Source organism: Phalaenopsis equestris, unplaced genomic scaffold (assembly GCF_001263595.1).
Source record: "Phalaenopsis equestris unplaced genomic scaffold, ASM126359v1 Scaffold000938, whole genome shotgun sequence".
NCBI classification, from domain to species: domain Eukaryota; kingdom Viridiplantae; phylum Streptophyta; class Magnoliopsida; order Asparagales; family Orchidaceae; genus Phalaenopsis; species Phalaenopsis equestris.
This window is the reverse complement of record NW_018165377.1, coordinates 27,855-49,655: the sequence shown is the minus strand read 5'-3', so window position 1 is coordinate 49,655 and position 21,801 is coordinate 27,855. Positions and strand designations below refer to the sequence as shown.

Sequence of the window (21,801 nt, the reverse complement as noted above, 5' to 3'; positions counted from 1 at the left end):
CCAAAGTATAATCCATTAAGTTTCCAAGTTGGAGTGTGCCCCCAGTCTTCTTCTTCTGCCGAGAAGTGTAAACCTGCCATTTTTTTTCTGAAGACTGACTCATATGATCTTCGGTCTAATTAGATATTTGAATCGCAGTAGAAGGAAAGTTAGTCGTTGTCACAGCAATAGGTTCCAGCGTATGTGAACTATGAATTGTCACCTTTGTGGCTGATGCTTCTTGAATAGGAGCTGCGAGACAATCATGATTTTTTGTCCAAACATTATCGCTTATAGAATGATCAGGAGAAGAGTTCTCAATGGCAGATACCAACTTCTGTCTTGTGGTGATTCTCTCCTTAGGTTGGCTGTCATCAAGTTTGCTGGGAGCGCGTTCAGTCATGTGGGGTGCACTGACAGCATGTTACTGCTTTTAACTATTGGTTCTCAACTGTGGGTGCAATCTGAAACATTTCTCTTGCGGGTGTCCAAACATCTTGCAGTGTTTGCAGTAGTAAGGTTTTTGTTTCATAATGATAACCATTGAATAACCATTGTGAGCAGAGTCAAGTCAGACTTCTTCTACATCTGGTAGTGTAATATCTCTTTCAATCAAAATCCTTGCAATAGAGGACTTTGAGAAATGAACAGTAGGTATATCTACCTCCAAATATTCTCCAAGGATAGTCCCAATTGCATATAAGATAGGTAGGTCAAAGAATTGAAGCTTGAGTTCAGGTAATGAGAACAGAACCATGGTAATGAGAACCATATAGGTGCAATTGGGGGTTCTTGACTGAGATCAAAATCAGGGGTCTATTTGAGTAATTTCATATGATTGCCCTCGGTTGTGATGAATTTCTTTGAGAAAATCCATGTATAATCTTTTTCTATGCTCAGTTGTATCATAACATGTCTTCTGTCGAAAAAACCCACCTGCCAAGCTCCAACTAGTTTGAAATCTTCAAAACCTTCCTGATAATCTTCATCATAAAGCGACATAATTGAAAATTTTCCAACTAGTCTAAATTTGTATTTTCCTGCACGATTTGAAATTTCGGTGTCAGAGAAGAATATTGTTGGTTTGCCTGTTTTTTTCTCTACTTTTTTTATGAGATTGCAATCTCAATGTCCTGCAACAGAATCATGATACATCTGCGGAAACATCGGACTATTTGTGAGGTGGAAAGGGGAGCTGCGTTTGTGAACCAGGGTTTAGGGTTTAGGGTATATATATAAAATGACATGAGACCCACTCCAATTGCAAATTTTAGCTCTCATGATTGGGTGGCAAATCTAAAAAGGAAAAGAAGGAAATTCAACAAAGATAACCTTCTCTTTATCCCTCCATCTCACCCTCTCTCTAATTGGTCCCCACACATATGCTCACCCTTTATGTTCTTCCATAACCTTCATCTCTCTGATGAGTCACACCAACATAAACACAAAAAAAAAAAAAAAACAAAAAAAACAAAAAAATGCACTTTTAGTTAAATATTAATACAACAATAACAATCCAGCAATCCATTGTCATTTACTTTCTATTTTTGTTGTGCTGTTAATTTTTTATTACAGAATTAAGCTCAATTTCAGATTTATTTTTTTCTTAGGTAGTAATTTATTTATGCATATGCAAGTACTTGTACTTTTTCACACAAACAAAAGAATGAACTTCAATAAAAAAATCCCATGTTTATTCTCCTCATACTAAGTTTAAAGAGTAATATTAACCGCCATTATCACAGCTTACATTAGCTTTGTGCTCCAACAAAACCTTCACTGAATCTTGTTGCCCGTGGCCAGCAGCCCAAATTAATGGAGTCCCAGCATCACTTTCTGACTCAACATTTACTCCTTTGGAAAGTAAAAGCTTCAATAACTCAATGTCTCCTACAAGTTATTAGTTTTAAGAAAAAAGGGTCTGTTATGGAATGAATGTAAAAACAAACAATAATTAACAATTTTAAGATATAAAAAAGATTTAAGAACATGATTGCAAATTATCATTATCAGCATGATAACAAAATTATCATCAAATAAAAATAAGCATATCCAAATTATAAAGTTTCCACCTTTGTGAATATTTCCTGTTAAGAGCTATAAATTTGGTGTTAGAGCACAAGTATATCTTGAATATAGTGCTAACTAAGATTCTTCTCAACATAGGCTCACGACTTCCTAAAGCTTCATCTAGTAAATTCAGCATCATCATCATCATCATTTTTTTCAATCTCAACATTACCCTTAATCCGGCTATTTGAGGATATCATCATCTAGGAGGCCTCATTCTTTCTAAAACAAAATTAGTCACTATTAATGAAGAAGGCATATTAAATTGTTTTCTAACAAATGCAAGAAAATCTAAGAATTGAAAGTCATTCTACAACTTGTTTACTAGAAAACGGAAACACACGGAAATGTCAAGGGATGAAAACCCCCTTCACGACCAAATCTTAGAAGACCGATGATGAATGATGAGACAGAAAACTATATTTGATGCTACTGTCTGTATTTGGACCTGATCAGTCTAAAATTTCTGAGGATCGGCTAGCCCTCTGATCACTTTAGAGGTCGGCCCTCTGTTCACATTGGGAGTGCCGCCCATTAGGAGTGGGGTCACTCGTAGTTATCCTATGACTATTTATTTGATTTGTTGGTGTCTAATGTTAGTTTTTGCAGTGTTTGTTTTGGGATAACCGTCGACATCTCCAATTCCCTTCTAGGGTTGTATACAAGGGTTTTGAATTATGCTCCAGTTGTATCTCGGTCTTGAGGTGGTGTGTATCCTCTTCTACTCTTCCCCCACTTTTTCCTACATCGCTCCCCTTCATCCTCGCAATTTTTCACCTTGTTGCAGCCACCTGAACAACGGCCAAGCTGCAGTTTGTCCTCAGCTGTTGCCCTCCAACTCCTGATTGTTGTCGTCTACCTGAAACAACATATCGATTGTGTTCCTATTATTGGCACCTTCCAAACCCCTAGCCGACACCACCTCCACCCAAGCTTAGTGTTGTGTTAAGTTTGCTTTCCGTTGGAGTCAGAATCGAGTAACAGAGTTCTTGAGTCGTCGCCACCTACTGATCACCTCCATGCAAGCTAGAGTTGTAGGATTTGAGGTGGTGAAGGAGCTGCAGAAGGTAGATGAGGATTTGAGGGATAATTGGGATTAGTATTAGGAAAGACCTGCAAGACAGTATCACATATTTAATGGCAATTTGTTCCACCAAAACAGATTAGAGTGTTCCCATATGTTCATTAAGAGAGTCTAATACGATTTGGCGTAGAAATCAACATGATTTCCAATAGAAATAAGGGCAAAGCAGATTTTTTCTTCAATAATCGAAAACACTCAACACGAATACATAAGATAAGCAACTGCAATTTGAGAGGTTGGTGATCTCTCCCAAATCCTATAATTTGAGAGGTAGGAAGCCTCTCCCAAACCCTAAACCTAAGAATCACAACAATAATCTCATGCATACCTAATCCTAAACATATTATGGTCATTTATACAAAACAATTATAAATAATAAAAGACTAAATTACCCTTAGGTTAATAAAAGACAACTACGCCTTAGGCACCGGCATAATAATACTCTCAGCCCAAAAAGATACATTGTCCTCAAAGTGGAAAAAAATGAATGTGCTCCTCCTCCCCGACAGCTTTCCCTATTTTTTCCTCCCCTACCTCCTCATCATATATTATGAGAACCTGTAATGTTCGATTTTTGCAATGGTGTTCCAGGAAAAACTTCTCATCACACAAAAAACATAATTTCTTGGCAGTTTCAACTGACAAAGTGAAGCACGTATTTCGGGCTTTAGGCCCTTCATGAAGTCTTCCTCAAATACTGCTTTAGAAATTTCCCTCAGATGCTCTAACAATAACTTGAATCTCTCCATATACTCTATAACAGTCCTTCCCTGAGTCAATGTAAGGAATTGCTCGTGCAGGTCTCCTTCCTAAATGGTCAGGAAAAATTCCAACAAGTAATCCTTAAATTCCTACCATGAGGAGATCGGGTATTTAGCCTCCCTCTACTAAAAATATGCTAGCACTTTTCCCTCTAAATATAACCCTTCTGCTATGAGCTTCTCCCCATTTAGCCCATTTACCGAGAAATCATGCTCCACTCAGCATACCCATTCATGTGTCTTCCTTATGCACAAGTCTCCTCCCCAATTCTCTCAACTGAAGTTCATTTCACCCATGAAGTAGCGGTTGGATTCCATTCCGTGACCCATATTGAATTCCCCCCTTCCATAAGTTTGTCTCACCCCATAGTCCCCATAAGCTATACCACGCCTTCCGCCCGAAAGGCTACTGCAACATAAGACACTGGCACTTTGGACGCAGCCCTCTATCTGTGTCACAACCACTGTAGTTCCATGTTCATAGCTAAAATCCTTTGAATCAATCTTCTCCATCCTTGAACCACACACCGCCCCATTCAGTCTGTCAAGGCTCGTTCAAATTGTCTGAATGTCGCTTTATTCCTTCCAAGTACTTCCACGACTATGCTACTAACACCGCCGCTCAATCCTACTGCAAGGACCTATGGGTTTGTGTGACACTCGACCAATTTCTTCATCATTTCTTCCAATATTGTAAATTTGCTCTCCATAGATGAAAAGCGCCCCTCCAAGGACTTAAATCGCCTCTCGATTGATAGGAAATGCTCATCCATTCCGGATCTGATTTGGTCATATGCTCCTCTAATTTCTCATCCAAATCATCTACTTTTTGCCACCATTACTTCTTGTCGTTTATGAAACATGTATGTCGCGATCCCGTAGTTTATTTGAATCAAAACTATTTATCTTTGTTTGATCGCGGTCAATTGGATCAAATTGCGACTTTTCTATCATTAGGGCAAGTTGCAATCTCCGTACCCGGTTCATTGAAAAATCAGCTTGAATCTTGATGCTTCCCAACAAGCTTAACTCGTCAGTCTACACAGGAGTCAGAAGATCCTTCATCGCCTTCCTAGTAAGCACAGGAGTTTCGGATCATTGTATATCACGATCTTCAAAACGGAGCGGGAGGAGGCTAAAGATGTAGTTTCAGGCCTCTGTAGGTTGCAATCCTGTCAGCGCCTTCCTAGGTAGCATTGATCGCAACTGTCGAAAGCAGGAGGCAAAAGATGGGAGTTACAGATCTTTGTAAGTTGCAATCCAGTCGTTACCTTCTCCGCGAAAAAAGAAGGAATTTTCGGTTTTCTGCAAGTTGCAACCCCATCGCTGTCTTCTCTGCAAGCTCTAATTGTGACTGTATCGCGAGATCGGTGTCGAAGAATACAGATGCTGCATTGAGCAATGTAGTTGTTGATAGCTCGGGAATTGAGAGCTCTGAAACCACTATGAAATGATTCGACACAAAAATATGCACAATTTCCCACAGAAATTATGGTAAAGCAAATTTTTTCCTCAATAATCCAAAACACTCAACACGAATACATAATATAAGCAACTACAATTTGAGAGGTAGCCGATCTCTCCCAAATCCTACAATTCAAGAGGGAGGCTGTCTCGCCAAAACGCTAAACATAAAACATACAAAAATAATCTCACGCATACCTAACCCTAAACCTATTATGGCCTATTTATACTAAACAATTATAAATAATAAAAGGCTAAATTATCCTTAGGTTAATAAAAGACTAATTTATCCCTTAGGAACCGATGCAACGAAATCACAGCGAGGGATCAACATGTCATTTTGGAAGAGACAATATCCTCTTATTTATGATGAAACATTTTTATGACCAAGACAAGCAAAGGATAAGCTGTCAAAACGGCTCGTTGTTCGCAAACAGCTCGTGTTTGGCTTATTAAGTAACTCGTGTTCGATTTGTTAGCTAAGCAAACAAGTCGATCACAAATAACTTTGCTGAGCTCGATAAATAAACAAGCCGAACAAGAACAAAGATTTTTTTGTTTGTGTTCAACTCGTTTTGACTCGAAATAATTAAATTATATATATATATATATATATATATAATTGATGAGTATTATTTTTAAATAATTTAATTGACTACAAGGCCACAATGATTTATAATCAATTAAAATAATTAATTAAAAAATAAAATAAAAATATATTAAATTCTATTTAAATGAAAATGTTAATATAAATAATATGATTTAAATCTCACCACTACCCATAATATCCTACAAATGTGTGCTAGAGTTGTCAAAAAGACTCATTGTTCGCAAACAGCTTGTGTTATACTCGCTAAGCAAACGAGCGAACACAAACAAAATTTTTGTGCTCAATGTATAAATGAGCCGAACACAAACAATAATACTTTTTAACGAGTTGAACAAAAGTTGATCCCTCGCTTAAACTTGGCTCATTTACACCCCTAATGAGGGATGTGGAGAGGTATGTCAGGCAGTGCAGAATGTCACCTAACAAAAACTGCGGTGCAGAATACAGAGCTATATACATCATTACCAATACCAGTTTTCGTTGTGGGCCTTCCTAAGGCACAAAGGAATAAGAATTGAGTGATGGTAGTAGTTGACGGGTTTTCAAAGATGGCTCATTTCATGGGAAATTGAATGCATCATATGTAACTGATTTGTATTTCCGAGAATAATGAGACTACATGAGATACCAATGACCATTACTTCTGACAGATATGTTAAACTCATGGGTCACTTTTGGAGGACCTTATGGAGGTAGCTAGCGGTAATAAACTTCAGTTCAGTTCAGCAGCTCACCCACAAACAGATGATTAGACAGAGGTAGTGAACATAAGTATGGGGAATCTCCTAAGGTGCTTTATAGGGAAGAACATCAAACAGTGAGATCTAATTCTAGCCCAAGCAAAATTTGCTTACGATAGGTATATGAGTTAGAATATAGAGCATACTCGCTTTGAGATTCTGTAAGGGCACAATCCACTCACCCCACTTGAGATATAATTCCTACTTCAGAGCTTAGTGTGGATTTTGAGACTGGGGTGCTGAAGATTCGGAGGTTACATCAAGACGTGGGAAAGGAATCGCCAAGCAGAACCACAAGTACCAGGAGCAAAATAATAAAACTAGGAAGGTGATTTTTTCGAAGGGAGATCTAGTGTGAATCAGATTGAAGAAAGAGAGGTGTCTCATGAAATCTTTGAGCATCACAAATCCAGAGCAAATGGACCTTTCAAGATCCTCTAGAAATTGAATAAAACATGATGCGTTTAAAATGTGTTATATTTGTCTACCTTTTCATGCATTTTCCTCTACTATTTATCACATTTATGCTTTTACAGTTATTTTTATGTGCAATTATAGGATACAGGTACTAATGAAAGCTTAACAATACATTAAACTTAAAGGAAGCATCCCATTTCTCACCAAAAGTAACATGCAAGGAGCTTCCCACACAGAATCCAACCAAAAGCATGGAATAGAGGTGCCACATTTATGGCGCATAAGTGCTTGAAGTCGGGCATAACTACACCCAAAGCTGGCATAGCCACACCAGAGTGATGTGACTACCCCACTTAGTGGTGTATATACCCCGACTCCAAACTGAGAGGCTGACACTTAAGCGCTACTTCCAGTGGTGTCAAGGAGCCACACCAGAAAATAGACATCTGTGGCGCCAAGGTGCTCCCTACAGGAACACTTTGAGGAAGGAGACATCAAGTGAGGAAAATGTTGGTGCTCTATGGCAGAACTCTAGTGTCGGCTAACTGCTCTGAGAGTTAGGATGGTTTCATTTGACGTAGATACCTCGCGTGGCATGAAAGGACTTAAGAGGAAAATTTCGAAGGCTGAGTGGGACTCTCTCGCTCACTGTGTAGACGCTATGTGTGTTTCTCTCGTGTTCTTCTCAATCTGTAAAGGAGCAAAATTTTGTCAGGGAGAGAGTCAGAGAGATTGTGAGGGTGGCTGTGAATATAAATTAGAGAGATGATTTGGGAGATAGGTCGGCTAGTCTTAGTGATTGTCAATGAACTATGAAGAGGATGAGTGGATAACGAAATTGCAAATCAAGGATGTAATCTATCATGGTTTTTGTTTCTAAACTTGTGTACTATATTTACTTTTGAGTAATAAGATATGTTACATGTTATTTGAAAACATGATTAGTTACTAATTCTTTTTTCTCCTCTGATTTGATGAGTAGAGGTTCTAGGATTTAATTTTCGTGTATTTAACTTATGTGAAACATTGTTGTGGTGAAGTTTTTACCTTTCAATCTTTATTTACATTCAACCTGACCAGTTAAGTTAAAACTAGTGATCTTTTAATTTTGGAAAAATCTTTAGTAGAACAACTAGGTTAAACTCATTAAAGTAGGAGAATAAGAATATTACTTTTAGGTTTGTGCAATCTTGTTGGAAAATACTGAATACTGAGATTTTCACTTGAATGAGGAAAGCAAACAAGCTTGTTGTCCATATTTTTTTATTGTCATTAGGAAGGACTAAGGAGAGATTTATTCATGATTGTCATCATTAATCCTGTCACTTTATTAACCTCAGGCTTTTAGGACCCAAATCAGAGGAGATACTCTTAATCGTTTGATTCCCTCATAAATTTATACTAGGATTTTCAACGTTGTAAAAATTAAGTTTAGATACTTTTAAAACCACTAAAACTCAAACATTCAAGCTAAACTAAAAACTAATAGGATAGAACTTTTTCAGATTTTGGGAGTTCGCTCATTACTCGTGGGATTGATAGACAGACTCAATTCCATATACTACTTAGACGATACATATAATTGTGTATCGTTGGTGATTCGCAGCATTTGGTCTCTATCGCAACCCCTACAAGATTGACTTTAAAAAGAGACTACAACATTTTTGTTACCTTCAACATGGCCGACCTAACTCCATATTATGAGGAGTCAGAAGCTTCGACGGATGAGGTCGAAGCTCCCCCAACTTTGGGAGACTGATGCGGGCGTCCGTATCTGGATCGGTTCGGTCCAAATGTCCTGAGGGTAAGCCATCTCTCTGGTCAGTTTGAGAGTGCCGCCCAATGGTAATTAGGTCATTGCTAATTATCCTAGGACTTATTATTTATTTATTTTCATTGGTATCTAAGGTTAGGTTTTGTTGTGTTTGTTTCGGAACAGCTGCGAGCATCTTCATTTCCCTTTCAGGATTGTATCCAAGAGTTTTTAGTGGTGCTCTGACAGTATCATAGTATTGAGGTGGTGTGAATCTTCTATCCTTCCCCACTCTTTCTTATATTGCTCCCCTTCATCTTCACCGCTGACCCCTTGTTGTCACCCCCTAAACAGCGGCCAAGCTATTGTCAGTCCTCAGTCGCTGCTCTCCAACACCTAGTCCAGCCTTTCCAGCTCCCCTCCCCACTCAATACTTGTTGGTGCCCACCTAAAATAGCATACCGGCTGTGTTCTCCCCCTCCATACTTGAGGTTGATTACCCAGAAACAGCAACCTGCTAATTCCTTTTCCTGCTGCAGCCACCTTCCAAATTCCTAGCCGACACCACCTCCACACTAGATGCACCAAGTTTAGTGTTGTGTGTTACTTTTCTTGCAATTTCAGGTTTTCACATTCTTTTGGTTGTAATTTTCAGACTTAAATTCAGTACAACTAGTTGCTTCCCAATGGAAGTTTGTTAAAGTCTAGTATCAAAATATATGCCTATAAAAATGCATGTATACGTATCGATGTGACCCTACCAACATCATGGACAGTTTAGATTCGGAACAAGAGGTAATCTGTAAGGATGCAGCATTACCTCGCCTTTTCTCACGAGCAGAAAGACCAGAAGATCAAGACTAATAAGGAAGGTGTCAACGAGTTATTTACATATCTAACATACACACCGCTTAGTTCTTATTTATTTACATATCTAACACCTAAACTTCAATTTTTACATATATACCACCTTAACTATGCATGAAAAGATGTATTTCACTTTTTAAAGACTAATAAGGAAGATGTATTTAATTTCACTTATGAAAATTTTGAGTGGTATAAATGTAAAAAGTAATATTTAGGTATTATACATGTAAATACATCGGAATTAGGTGCTATGTATGTAAATGCGACAAGAAAAAAAGTGTACAGATTTAAGTACACAAGATTCTATAGATATGCGTTAATGAAAAATTAAATTTTATCTAAATAATTAAAATTAATGTTTCATCAGGAAAAGTAAACAGACCAAGTCCAGCAGCATGGTGCAAAGAAGTGGCCCCCAATTCACTAGAAGCTGAAGGATCAGCTCCATGTTCAAGGAGATAATTCACAGTATGAAAATGTCCTTGACGAGACGCATGGATAAGTGGAGTTTCACCTGTTAGAAAATAACTAAAAAGAGTTACTTGCAAAGGCAACAAAAATAATTCCAAGTATGGAGATATAATATGAAGGAATGCATGGAAGTAAATTAAATACTAACATGTAACAATGCTTGTGATTGTATACAATAAACAAACTGATCGTTAAATATGGTCATGAAGAGCGTACAGAAATTTCAAAACACTGAGACCTGAAAAATCATGTATGATACTTTTTTATTCCAAGAAAAAATAGTCTAACATGGTCAGGACACACCCTGACACAGTTGAGACACCATATCACAGACAAAAGACATGATGATGATGAAAATATAATTTTTTTTTTTATGAGCCAACTTAACAAACGATTTTTTTTTACTGATAATAACGGAAGTTTACTTTGAAGAGTGCATTCATTTTACCAAGATGCTTATAATCAAGATGACGAGTATGTTGGGTCAATTAGTATTACTTTCAACAGCTTTTTGTGCTATTCACGATTACATTGCACTCCTGTTTTGTATTGTATGTGTCATGTCCACGTAATTGTTTGTGCTTCGTAGGTGGGGCAGAGAAGCTAAAATTGCAGTTAAAAGCAAAAGCCCAAAATAGTCCTCCAGCTATAAACAAGTGACCACTTTAGACCTCAAATTTTGAATTACTCAAATTTTGTTCAAAACTATTAAAAATTGATCCAAATTAGTCCGTAGGTTGAATTTCATGGTTCTAAGTTAACAACAACCATTACCTTTGAGGGTACTTTAGGAATAACAATTTCAGAGAAAATTTTTTTTTTATTATTACTCTATTTCATACGTAATAAAGTATTTTAATTATTACTCTATTTGTTTAAGTAATTAATTCTTTCTATTTTGGGCTTATTTTGATTCTATTGATAAAGTAAGTATTCAAATTCAATAAAGATGGATAACTATATTTGATTATTTACTTCACAAAAGGAAAATTTACCCTCATTCATAAATCTAAATAATTTGTTACATATGAAAATAGAATAATAATAAAAAAATTTATTTAAAATTTGCATTCCTAAAAGACCTTCAAAGTTAAGTGTTAGTATTAACTTTGACCATAAAATTAATCCTAGGGACTAATTTAAATCAACTTTTAATAGCTTGGAACTAAAGTGGAGCGCTTTGAAATTTCAGGACTAAATTGGTCACTTGTTGATAGTCGAAGGATTATTTTGGGCTTTCGCTCTTGTAGATAAATACAACAAGTTTAGTAGGAATGTTCATCGAACCTGGCATATGGTTGATAAAGTTCATGTTATGGCATCACAGATGAATAATATTGAATTGCTATATCCATAGGAAAGTAATCAAATATGATTGATTATTTTGGAGTATTTTATCATTTAGGTCTCCAAATTCACTTAAGAAAATATTGTCCTTCGTTCGCTTGCATGCAGAGCTCTTATAACTTTAGTGATAAATTTTCAATAGGTTTTCTCTAACTTCATTTGATATGTCACTTCATTTCCCTCTTTTCAGTTTTGACATTCTCTAAATGCATATATTAGTGAGAAAAATTCCCAACTTATAATTTTCACATTAACTAATAACCTTAATTAATCATGATTACCTAATACAGCATCCTGGAATTCACAATGATTATGGAAAATTTTAGTAACAAAGTTCTACATTTTTTTTGCTAAATTATAAATAGCGAGAAAATTTGGCAACCAAGAAAATATAAATTAGAACCATGTGCACGTAGATGTAGATTTTGTAAATACCCATTACTTAAAGGCAACAGTCAATTAGCAATTATTACAATGTAGTTCTTGGGGCAATGATGCATTTCATGGAATAAAGAGTCATCCCCTATCATATGATTAGATGCACCCAAATGCACAATCAAAAATTGAGAATTTTCATTTTTTTATTTAAATGTGGTTAAATATATACCTTTTTTAGCTATTGTTCCTATGTTAGTGGTTTGGATTTGTTCAAAAACATCTAGTGATAGGAACATCAAGTGAGAGCATAATGATACTGAGTAAAAGAGAGATCACCTTGATGACAAGATCATGGAATTTCCAGTAACTTGGTGGTATTTTCATTCTCCGAGCATATTTCTTTTGCAACATCTTGGATTTTTTTTGTTAGTCTCATAAAACATAAAAGTTTGAACAATTTCATTGTAGATAATTTTGATGAGCACGCGTTATCATATTATTTAAATTTTTAAGACCTAAACCTCGGATCTTCCTTTTAAGAATGAACGGTACTAGTAGTGACGTAATCTTGTTTTCCTTTATCACTAATGAATATCAATTGATTAAGTCAATTGAAAAAGCTTTGTCTGGTCAAACCATCCCCAATAACTAACAGATTTAAGAAGCTTTCTTGCCAATAAGGTTGTCATCAGTGAAAGCTTCCTGACCAAATGAGTTCTTCTCAAAAGCCATTATGTATTTGTTCATTACACGATATAGAGATATGATGGAAAACTAAAGAAGTAAGAGGGCGGGATGATTAAAGAATATGGCTCTGATAACTTATTGAAATAAAAGAGAGAACGGCAAGTAGAATATCATAGAGACGAGGGATCCTATGGATTTCTTACTGCAGTGAAAGAGCCATGGTACGCAATTATATAGACAAACATGTAGACCACGGGGGGCAACCATGAGCCAATGAAGGTCAAGCCATGCCCAATAACTAACAGATTTAAGAAGCTTTCTTTACCAATAAAGTTGTCATCAGTGAATGCTTCTTGGCTGGAGATGGCGTCAGATGAGATGCTCTTATCAAAAGCCATTATGTATTTGTCCATTACACAATATAGAGATAAGATGGAGGACTAAAGAAGTAAAAGGGCAAGAAGGATCAAAGAATATAGCTTTGATAACTTATTGAAATGAAAGAAAGAAAGACAAGTAGAATATTATAGAGACGAGGGATCCTATGGATTTCTTATTGCATGGAAAGAGTGACGATACCCAATTATATAGGCAAGCATGTGGACCAAAAGGGGCAATCATGAGCTAAGGTAGGAAAGATAGTATGTACCAAATATTGGAAAGTAGAAGCAAAATATTATCCTCCGCTCAATGGAAATAATACATTAATAGCAATCCAAATAGAGAAAGAAACTACTGGTGTTGGGTAGAAATAATAGTAGTCCAATACCAAGAGGGAACAAAACTAGAGGAAAACTGCCCCCTTGTTGCCAAAAGAGTTATATTTGATTTTTTCAATATTGGGCCTAATTTTTAGAGTTAATTGATGATTGAACGCATCGTGTTTTCTCTATTGTATAACCTTGAATACACTCATATTAGTTTCTAAACTTCCATAGCCTAGCACTCTCATTCCTTGCCAGTCCAATCCACGAGGCAGGCTTTTAGGTATGAGTTGGTTTTTAGCCAAATGGCTTTGTACCAAAACTTCTAAAACTGGGTTTGTTTTGCTTCCTCGCTCAAAATGGTGGTAAAACAATCTATTTGACCTACACAAAATTGAAAAGGTTCCTCATTGCTCTATTATAGCTTTTATTGTGTCCCTCTAAACAATATTTGGATCAAAGTTTTATATCTCCTTAATCTCAATTTATTCTTTTCTAATAATTGACATTGTTTTCATGTTTTCTACATTTCTCTTAGCACACAATTCATGATAGATCCTCCATCATGTGTAGCTACCACGCCTCTTAAATTTATAATGGGAAAAATATAATTGATTGTCAATCTTTTTATCACCATTTGTCTTCTTTCCCTTCTCATTCTTTGGACCAGTTCCTTTTAGACCAAGTTTAGATCTTATCTCTTTCTTTAATTGCAATAACTTTGGAGCTAGCCTTCATAATATTGTTGATTCAAAGGAGTTTTAGATGTCATCAGGGACCATCACGCAAGCCCATCACATCTTTCATAAAAATTGAACACATTTGTAATGAAACTCTTAATAAAAAGAACTTACATTCAAAATTCTATTGTGTGCTTTCATATACTATTCTTAATTCTATCTCATTAGTTGCAATCAAATCCATTGATTTTTGGAATGGCCAATGGAATAAAATCAAGATCTAGGTTACCTTTAACCTATGACCATTGGATTTCTATTTGTTCATGGAAATTAACTATGGAGTTCCACCACATGAGATAGTGTAAATATATTTATTAAACAAGTATAATGAATTTCAATACAATACTATATTTATATAAAGTAGATGTTTTAGTTTAACAAATACTACTAGTTTATTGTCTAACTTTTCCAGATATTGCTCCACTATAAAAAGGCAACCCCAAAAAAACTTCAAGGAGGTTGGGATCATGGTTGGACCAAGTTATCTTCATCCACTCCTAGAATAATAGGAGCCTTTGCTCCGATTAGGGTTGTCAAAAGGACTCGTTGTTCGAGAACAATTAGTGTTTAGCTCGTTAAGAAGCTCATGTTCGATTCGTTCGCTAAAATTGATGAGTAGTATTTTTAAAAAATTTAATTGACAACAAGACTACAAAGATTTATAATCAATTAAAATTATTAATTAAAAAATAAAATAAAAATATATTAAATTATATTTGAATGATATTTTAATATAAATAATAAGATTTAAATCTCGTCCTAATCTTTAACACTCTACGGTTGCGTGACTAGGACTGTCAAACGACTCTTTGTTCGTGAACAGCTCGTGTTAGACTTGCTAAGCAAACGAGTCGAACACGAACAAATTTTTTTTGTTCGAAATATAAAGGAGTCAAACACGAACACTCATATTTATTAATGAGCCGAACACGAGCACGAGCACGAGCCTCGTGTTTGGCTCGTTTACACCGCTAACTCTGATTGCAACCAAAACCTTCTATTTTTGAAAGTTTAAGTTAAGAGGATCATCTTGCTCAAAAAGATTTGTTATGTTTCTTAGTTATATTTTGAGTCTACCGTCATTATTCTCTGTGGCAAAAATGGTGGCTTCCCACAATGTAGTTGGATGCTTTATAGCCTTGCATGATCTTCATGTGAGATTATAGTTCCCATCATATTAAGGGTTTCTCACAATACCTGCAAATTGAGAACCTATTAATCTGAAATCAAATTATGATCCTAAACTTAACATAATAGACTATGGCAGTTTAGCTTTCTTAATAAAAGGGATCACAATGTAAGTTGTCTAGGGTAGATTTTGAATACTCTTAATCAAAAGAAGAATATAATTTGGTTGGCCAAAAAGACTTTAAGTTGCTATATAAAACTTTTGACCTAGCATACAAAAGGAATTTGTTTAGAAAGTTAGGGTTACCAACCGAAAAAGTAAAACAAACCTCCTCCTTTTATGTACGGTTGCAAACCTTTGTGCTAATTAGATTTTGGAATAAAAGACCGAATAGAATCATTGTTTGACACAAACAAGAAATTCTAACAATAGCTACAAGCCTCGGATCTTCCCTCGATGGATGCAATCAATAGTTGAAATAGCAAAGTTATTATTTCTCTTACTTTGGCATCTTTCTGTACCTTGAAAAAGCAAGGAATACAAGATTTTGATTGGTATAAAGAGGAGAGGAGAATCATAGATGAACTAAAGGAAACATTCGCTTCATTAATTGATTTCAATTAGAAAATATAAGGGACTATTTATAATTAATATTATAAGCTAACTAAAACCCTGAATAAACCGCAAAGTAAAGAAAGGAACCTATCAAGCCGTGCAAGATTAGTTATTTAATGAGCTATCATTTAAATGCATATTCATAATTTCTTTAAATGCTCTAGGAAAATGTGGAGAAAGAGGAATTTCCATGGAGCAAAATGTGAATTCTTTTTCCTTTGTTCTCCTAATTTAGTAGACTAATCTTCACACACACACACACACACACACACACACACACACACACACACACACACACACACACACACACACACACACACACACACACACACACACACACACACACACACACACACACACACACACACACACACACTCATACATACATACATATATATAAAGTTTTAATGCCATCTCTAAAAACCCATATATACAGGTCATGGATGCCTCGCCTCCACAATTAATTGGATCATAAAGCTTGAAGAAAAGTATTGACCCAACCCAATTTATCTCCCAATCAACCGAGCAAAGTTCGTCATTTTTCATTATCTTATGCAAGATTAGAGTTCACTAGATATTGTTCAAACAATATCTCACCTCTTCTTCATTTCTAAATAATTTTTGTAAAAGGGAATCTATATAGGTTTAATTAGCAGTTAACAACCCAAGAGTCAATTCATTATTGGTTTAAAAAGAAAATAAGAAACGACTATCCAAATATTTTGTCAGCCACTCTCTAAGAGAATCTGAATGATGTAACCAATAATGGATAAGGTGGTGAACACACTAAAAAAAAGTTAAACCTCTCCATAAAACATATTAATAACAACTCAAGCCTCTCTTTTAGGTCCTTTGAAAGCATATACTGCCTGATCGCTTCACCAAGTGATCGGCTCAATGGATATGATATAGGGTTACTACCCCACATCATTATTAAAAATCAAATCATGTGAAGGTCAACAAAATTGCTTAATTTTTTAATTAATGTTGCTTAGAAAAACATAGCAGTAGACCTTAGGAGTCTACAGTCGATCATTCTCAATTGTGTCAATTGCCTAACTTCAACATCACTCACAACTAGATGGAGAATGAAGTTGCCATAGAAGTTAATTGTCTTGTTACTAAAATCAATATCAAGAAGCTCGTACTCCAAGATGATTCTCAGTTGGTCATCAATTATGTTTTGGGAACTAATGAAGTTCATGATTCCATTAGTAGGCAAGTCTGAGAATTGAGATTGTGAAGTTTGATCATTTTGAGATAGAATATCACCAAGACAAAAATTGGCAACATCAAAGTATAGCAACCTTTATGCCACTTCTACTCATAGGCTCAGCTCACTAACCACAAAGAAGTCATAGATCATGCAAGAAGAGGATGCCCCTCGATGGTTCACTCTTATCAAAAGTTAAATCTACAACGGGTCAATGTCAATTGGTCGTGATTTCACTAGGTCAATTAGACATCGAATGGTCGAGTATTTCTTGTTTGACTGCATGTTCTAACACAAAAGCTTCTTTAAAGTTTCATTTTGTTGCCTCTCACCATTTGTAAAGGAAGTACTAGAAGTACAAGTTGACGAGTGACACAATCATTCGGCAAAGTAAATCATTGTTGAAAAGATCATCAAATAAAGTCCATCATGGTTCAATCTAAAACAAAATGCAAGGTATGCCACAAGATGCCAAGCCCATCCAACATTACCACAAAAGTTAATAACTACAGTTAATCGCTAGCCTATGTATGCTCACCATATAAGGGATAGATTTCGTCAATTCCCTGCCTTTGGGGAGCGTTCAAAGGCACTTCTCATTGGTTCTAATCAATTACAGCAATTAGTGGGTCAAGTGAAAATCATTTACAAAATCAACTATTGCTTTGGTAGTAAAGTTCTTTTAGTCACAAATACTTGCCTACAACAGTCTTTTGTTGACAATCATCAATAACAATGGAATTTAATTTGACAAGAAGCTAGGAACATTTCTGGAGACTATGGGGTAAACCTTAAGTTGTTTTAAGTTAACCGAGCATAAACAAACAGACAAGCAGGGGCAACCAACAAGATTATCATAAAGCTTCACAAGTAAAAGTTTGTCACAAAAATCAGTCATAACCAAGAGATCTATCATTCAACCTCAAAAACTACCAGACAACACTGTCCATCATCATAAGGGGGGCACCTTGCTCGCCCGCATTAGATGTCCAAACCATCACTCCAATGAAAATCAACAACAAATCAGACCAAATCCATGCAACTATCACCCCCTCTCATAAGATGGCTCGAGCATGGTGCAAATAAAACAATAAATACATGCAGGACACATTGGAATATTTAGGAAGAGAGTGATGAGGTGTCCCAATATGTAAGCGTCCAAAAATATTGAGTTATTTTTTCTTTCTTACACATGTTTAAATCACAAAAACATCTAATATAGTTACCTAGTACTATGAAGAGCAGAGAAATCACATTAAAGCAATAGAAGAAAGCAAAAAAGTTGATCAAAATAGATCCAACATTCATCATCAAGGAGGTCAATGTGCTTGAGTCTTCCAAATTATAAGGCCATGATGAATGGCCCTAAGATTGGAACACAAACTACCTCAAATTCTTTTATATGCATATGTGAGTTTCTTATTATCTAAAAGTTCAAATTTTTCTAGCAGGCCCTGCAAGCGCCACCTAGAAAGAGTATGCAATAAGTAACTCCCAAACACCCACAGTTTGACATGCTAGTTCAAAGAAGAATGTGTCCTTATTATTTCTCACTAGGATAAGCCATGTGCTCGACCTCAATAGGCTAATTAGGTCTATCTCATGAGTATTAGAGAGACAAGCCAACCAGAATTTTAGGAAAGATTTCCCCATAAAGATACAAAATTTTAATTCGACCACTTGTGTATTTTTTCTCTCATAGCCTTCTCAAGCACCTACATTGAGAATAGTACGTCTTGTTATTGCTCAATCAACTAATAATACTAAAAAAATTTGTTTCTTGTCTAGGAACTTCTTTCTTCTTTTACCGAGTATCATGTGATGCATTTTGAATGCCTTAACCAACACTCGAGTTGAAGGGATGCCAAATGTGGCTAGCCTTCCCAGCAACAATCCACAATTCTATTGGTGGGCTAAGCAAGACAAGCTTAGGATACAAAAATTTCTAAACTTCCCATATTGGACTAAGTAGATGTGGCTGAGCCTTGATGGCCAAAACCCTCCTTAGGCTGCCTAGATGCTTAGGTTAGTCATTTGTAGTGATGATACATTCTAAATGGCTTTGTTCAAGTGTAGTTACTAACATGAAAACCGATGTGTTGACTCTACTACAAAGCCATCACCCTAACATAATCGCCAACACACAAAGGCTGAGGAATCAGTTTGGTTGGTAAGAACATGCCAAGGTTACCTAAAACCATCACACCGGGAAACCTTAATGTTCCATATGTAGTGAAATAGTTAACGCTAGTTGGTTAAACATATTTAGTAAATCAACTTCGCAAAGGGCCTCAATCGAAATCATAAGGTGATATTCACCCTATCAAAGAAACAAAGAATGAGAAATTGAGATTGGGGTCCAAACATCTTCTCGTTATTTGTTTCCTTGATAGACATCCCTACAATTTAAAAATTGGGGTCCAAACATAAGCCTTTGGTGCATATAAATTGTATAAGATAGATTGATGCATTCAACATCAAATTTAAATCTACATAAGAGCCTAAGATAACATTGAAGATTTATTTTATTAAAAAAATTATGGATAATAGATAGTTTTATGTCATTTTTAAGAAGCAATTTTATCACATTCCCATTAATAGGTATCAACTAGCTAAATCATATGGTCCATTTAATAGAAGATGTACTAAAAAATTTTAAAAGTATAATAAGAAACATTAAATAGATCCAAAAAAAAAATGTTGACCGTTTTCTAGAGGGGACGCACAAATTGCATAATCACTACACAAAACACATGAGAATCTTTCAAATGCCAAAGCTTTGTGCCAAAAGTTTTTGATTTAGGGGATGTTTGGTTTGCCGAAAATGAAATGCGGTGTAAAATGAACAAAATACAGAAGTAATGTATTGTATTTGAAATACTTTGAGGTTGGTTTGTTTAGTGTAAAATAAAAGTACGACTTCATTTTTTTTTTATTTAAAGTGAAAAAAAATGATGTATTTCAAAGTACATTAGGTCTTACATAAATTATTAGCGGTGAAGGGCAAAATCCATCAATGAGCGACAACGAGAGCTCACGGTGGTGGCCTAAGGTGGGTGGCAACTAAAGATGTCGGGCGAGGTGAATGGCAACAGACAGGGGGGGGCGGCTACCAATGGTCGATAGGCAGGCAACAGCGGCGAATGACTGCATTAGCCAATAACACTTTACATAGAGATGTGTATTTGTAATTTTCTTAAATCCAACAAATTCTAAATATACAAAAAACGAACTATTAATACGTTCCCATTTTACACTGTATTTGGAATTCTTTCAACCAAAGCCTGAATTTTCAAAACTCCTGCAAAAGGAATGTAGTGCACTCCCTCTTCAAATCGAACAAACATCCCCTCAATAAAATAGGAGAATTTTGTGATGGAAGATGTAGGGCGCTTCTATAGTTAAAGAGGCCTCTCTGATCCACATAGAAGGATTAAAAGCAGTCCTAGTTCTTTTTTTTTTTTTTTTTTTTTGGGTATTCGAGAAGCGAGTTTACCATTTTCCTCAACAGAAGAAGAATAAATAGCCGAAATGATTCTTCTAGATCATCTAACATAACAAATACTTAATAAATCTAAAAAATCTGAATGTAAAATGATGCCAGGCAGCACATAATTTGCTTTTGGTTCACAGCCAGAGCAAGTAACTAACACTAAAGACACAGTTATTATTGCTCCTATGAATGTCAATCTACAAAAACCCCCCCCCCCCCCCCCCAAAAAAAAGCTAAGGATCTCAAAACATGGTAAAGCCCAGGACAAAGGAATCACACCGTCATCGTCTCTCACATCAGCATCAAGCCTCAGTTCTTCCAACAAGTACTTGCAGACCTCAGTCCTCCCATCCCTTGCTGCAAAGTGAAGAGCCGTTCTATTGTTCGCATCCTTCACATCAGCCACGGTCCTCGCCAGCCCCTTTCCTTCGTCCAGCTGCATTGCCAGTTCTGCAACAACATCAAGAACATCGCATTGCAAGAGAAAAGAGAAGAACTGCAAGTTGTAAAGATTGCAAGGAACAAACACTCACTTTTGAAAAGCTCGAGTTTTCCCTTTTGCGCGGCATCGAGAAACTTCTTCACCTTCTCTCTCACTGAGTCAAAGGCGAAACCAAACGAAGCAAGAAAGTGAACAACGGAGGGAACGAAAACAAAATAGCAACAATCATATCGATAAAAGAAAGAGATGGCCTCGTTCTTTTGGAATTGATCGGATCGACCTGCTAGGGCAGAGGAAGCGTCGGAGGACATTATTCTGTGGAGGGGCCGAGGGGAGCGCCGCGCAGGGTATGAAGAAGACGAAGTAGCCTTGGGAGGGCACTGGAGTTCAGTTCCGATCGGGTCGAGAATCGAAGATTCAGATTCTAATTATTGAAATTTTTTTTTTCTTTTTATTTTCTAAAAGTGTGTTGAGATTTATGCCAAATGAATATTTGTGTGATAGGGTTGACATAGCTATTGTGATGTACAAAAGTAGATGAAAAGGTCCATTAGGAGTAGATGTTTAGATTGGACTTATAGTAAGAAAGTCGGAGGTAAACATAGGAAGACTTGGGCGACAAACTTAGGAAGACTTGGGCTTATTGTATTAATTAGAACTAAATTTTATTAGAACTAAATTAAAATATGACACTAAATAGGAAGCAATGGAGAAAAATGATTCATGTAGCCGACCCCAAGTAGTGGGATTAAGCCTTTGTTGTTGTTGTTAAAATTGTGCAGAGATTGGTGCATGTTAATAAAAAATATTGATTCCACATTGAAATTTTATGTATAT

The 21,801-nt window shown here is 36.0% G+C and overlaps 1 protein-coding gene across 2 annotated transcripts in view; it reads right to left on the bottom strand.

Annotated features, from left to right (window-relative positions):
* Positions 1 to 21,392, bottom strand: part of LOC110032399 (ankyrin repeat, PH and SEC7 domain containing protein secG) — a 54,448-nt gene extending 33,056 nt beyond the window's left edge. For both annotated transcript variants that reach the window (XM_020736025.1, XM_020736024.1), the window contains exons 1-5: positions 21,245 to 21,392; positions 21,056 to 21,118; positions 20,802 to 20,972; positions 10,128 to 10,259; positions 1,730 to 1,869 (exon numbers count right to left, since the gene is read on the bottom strand). In XM_020736025.1, coding sequence (XP_020591684.1) covers positions 1,730 to 1,869; positions 10,128 to 10,259; positions 20,802 to 20,972; positions 21,056 to 21,118; positions 21,245 to 21,275 — 537 coding nt within the window. In that variant the 5' untranslated portion in view covers positions 21,276 to 21,392. The remainder of the gene's footprint in view (positions 1 to 1,729; positions 1,870 to 10,127; positions 10,260 to 20,801; positions 20,973 to 21,055; positions 21,119 to 21,244) is intronic.
* Positions 21,393 to 21,801: the final 409 nt, after the last annotated feature.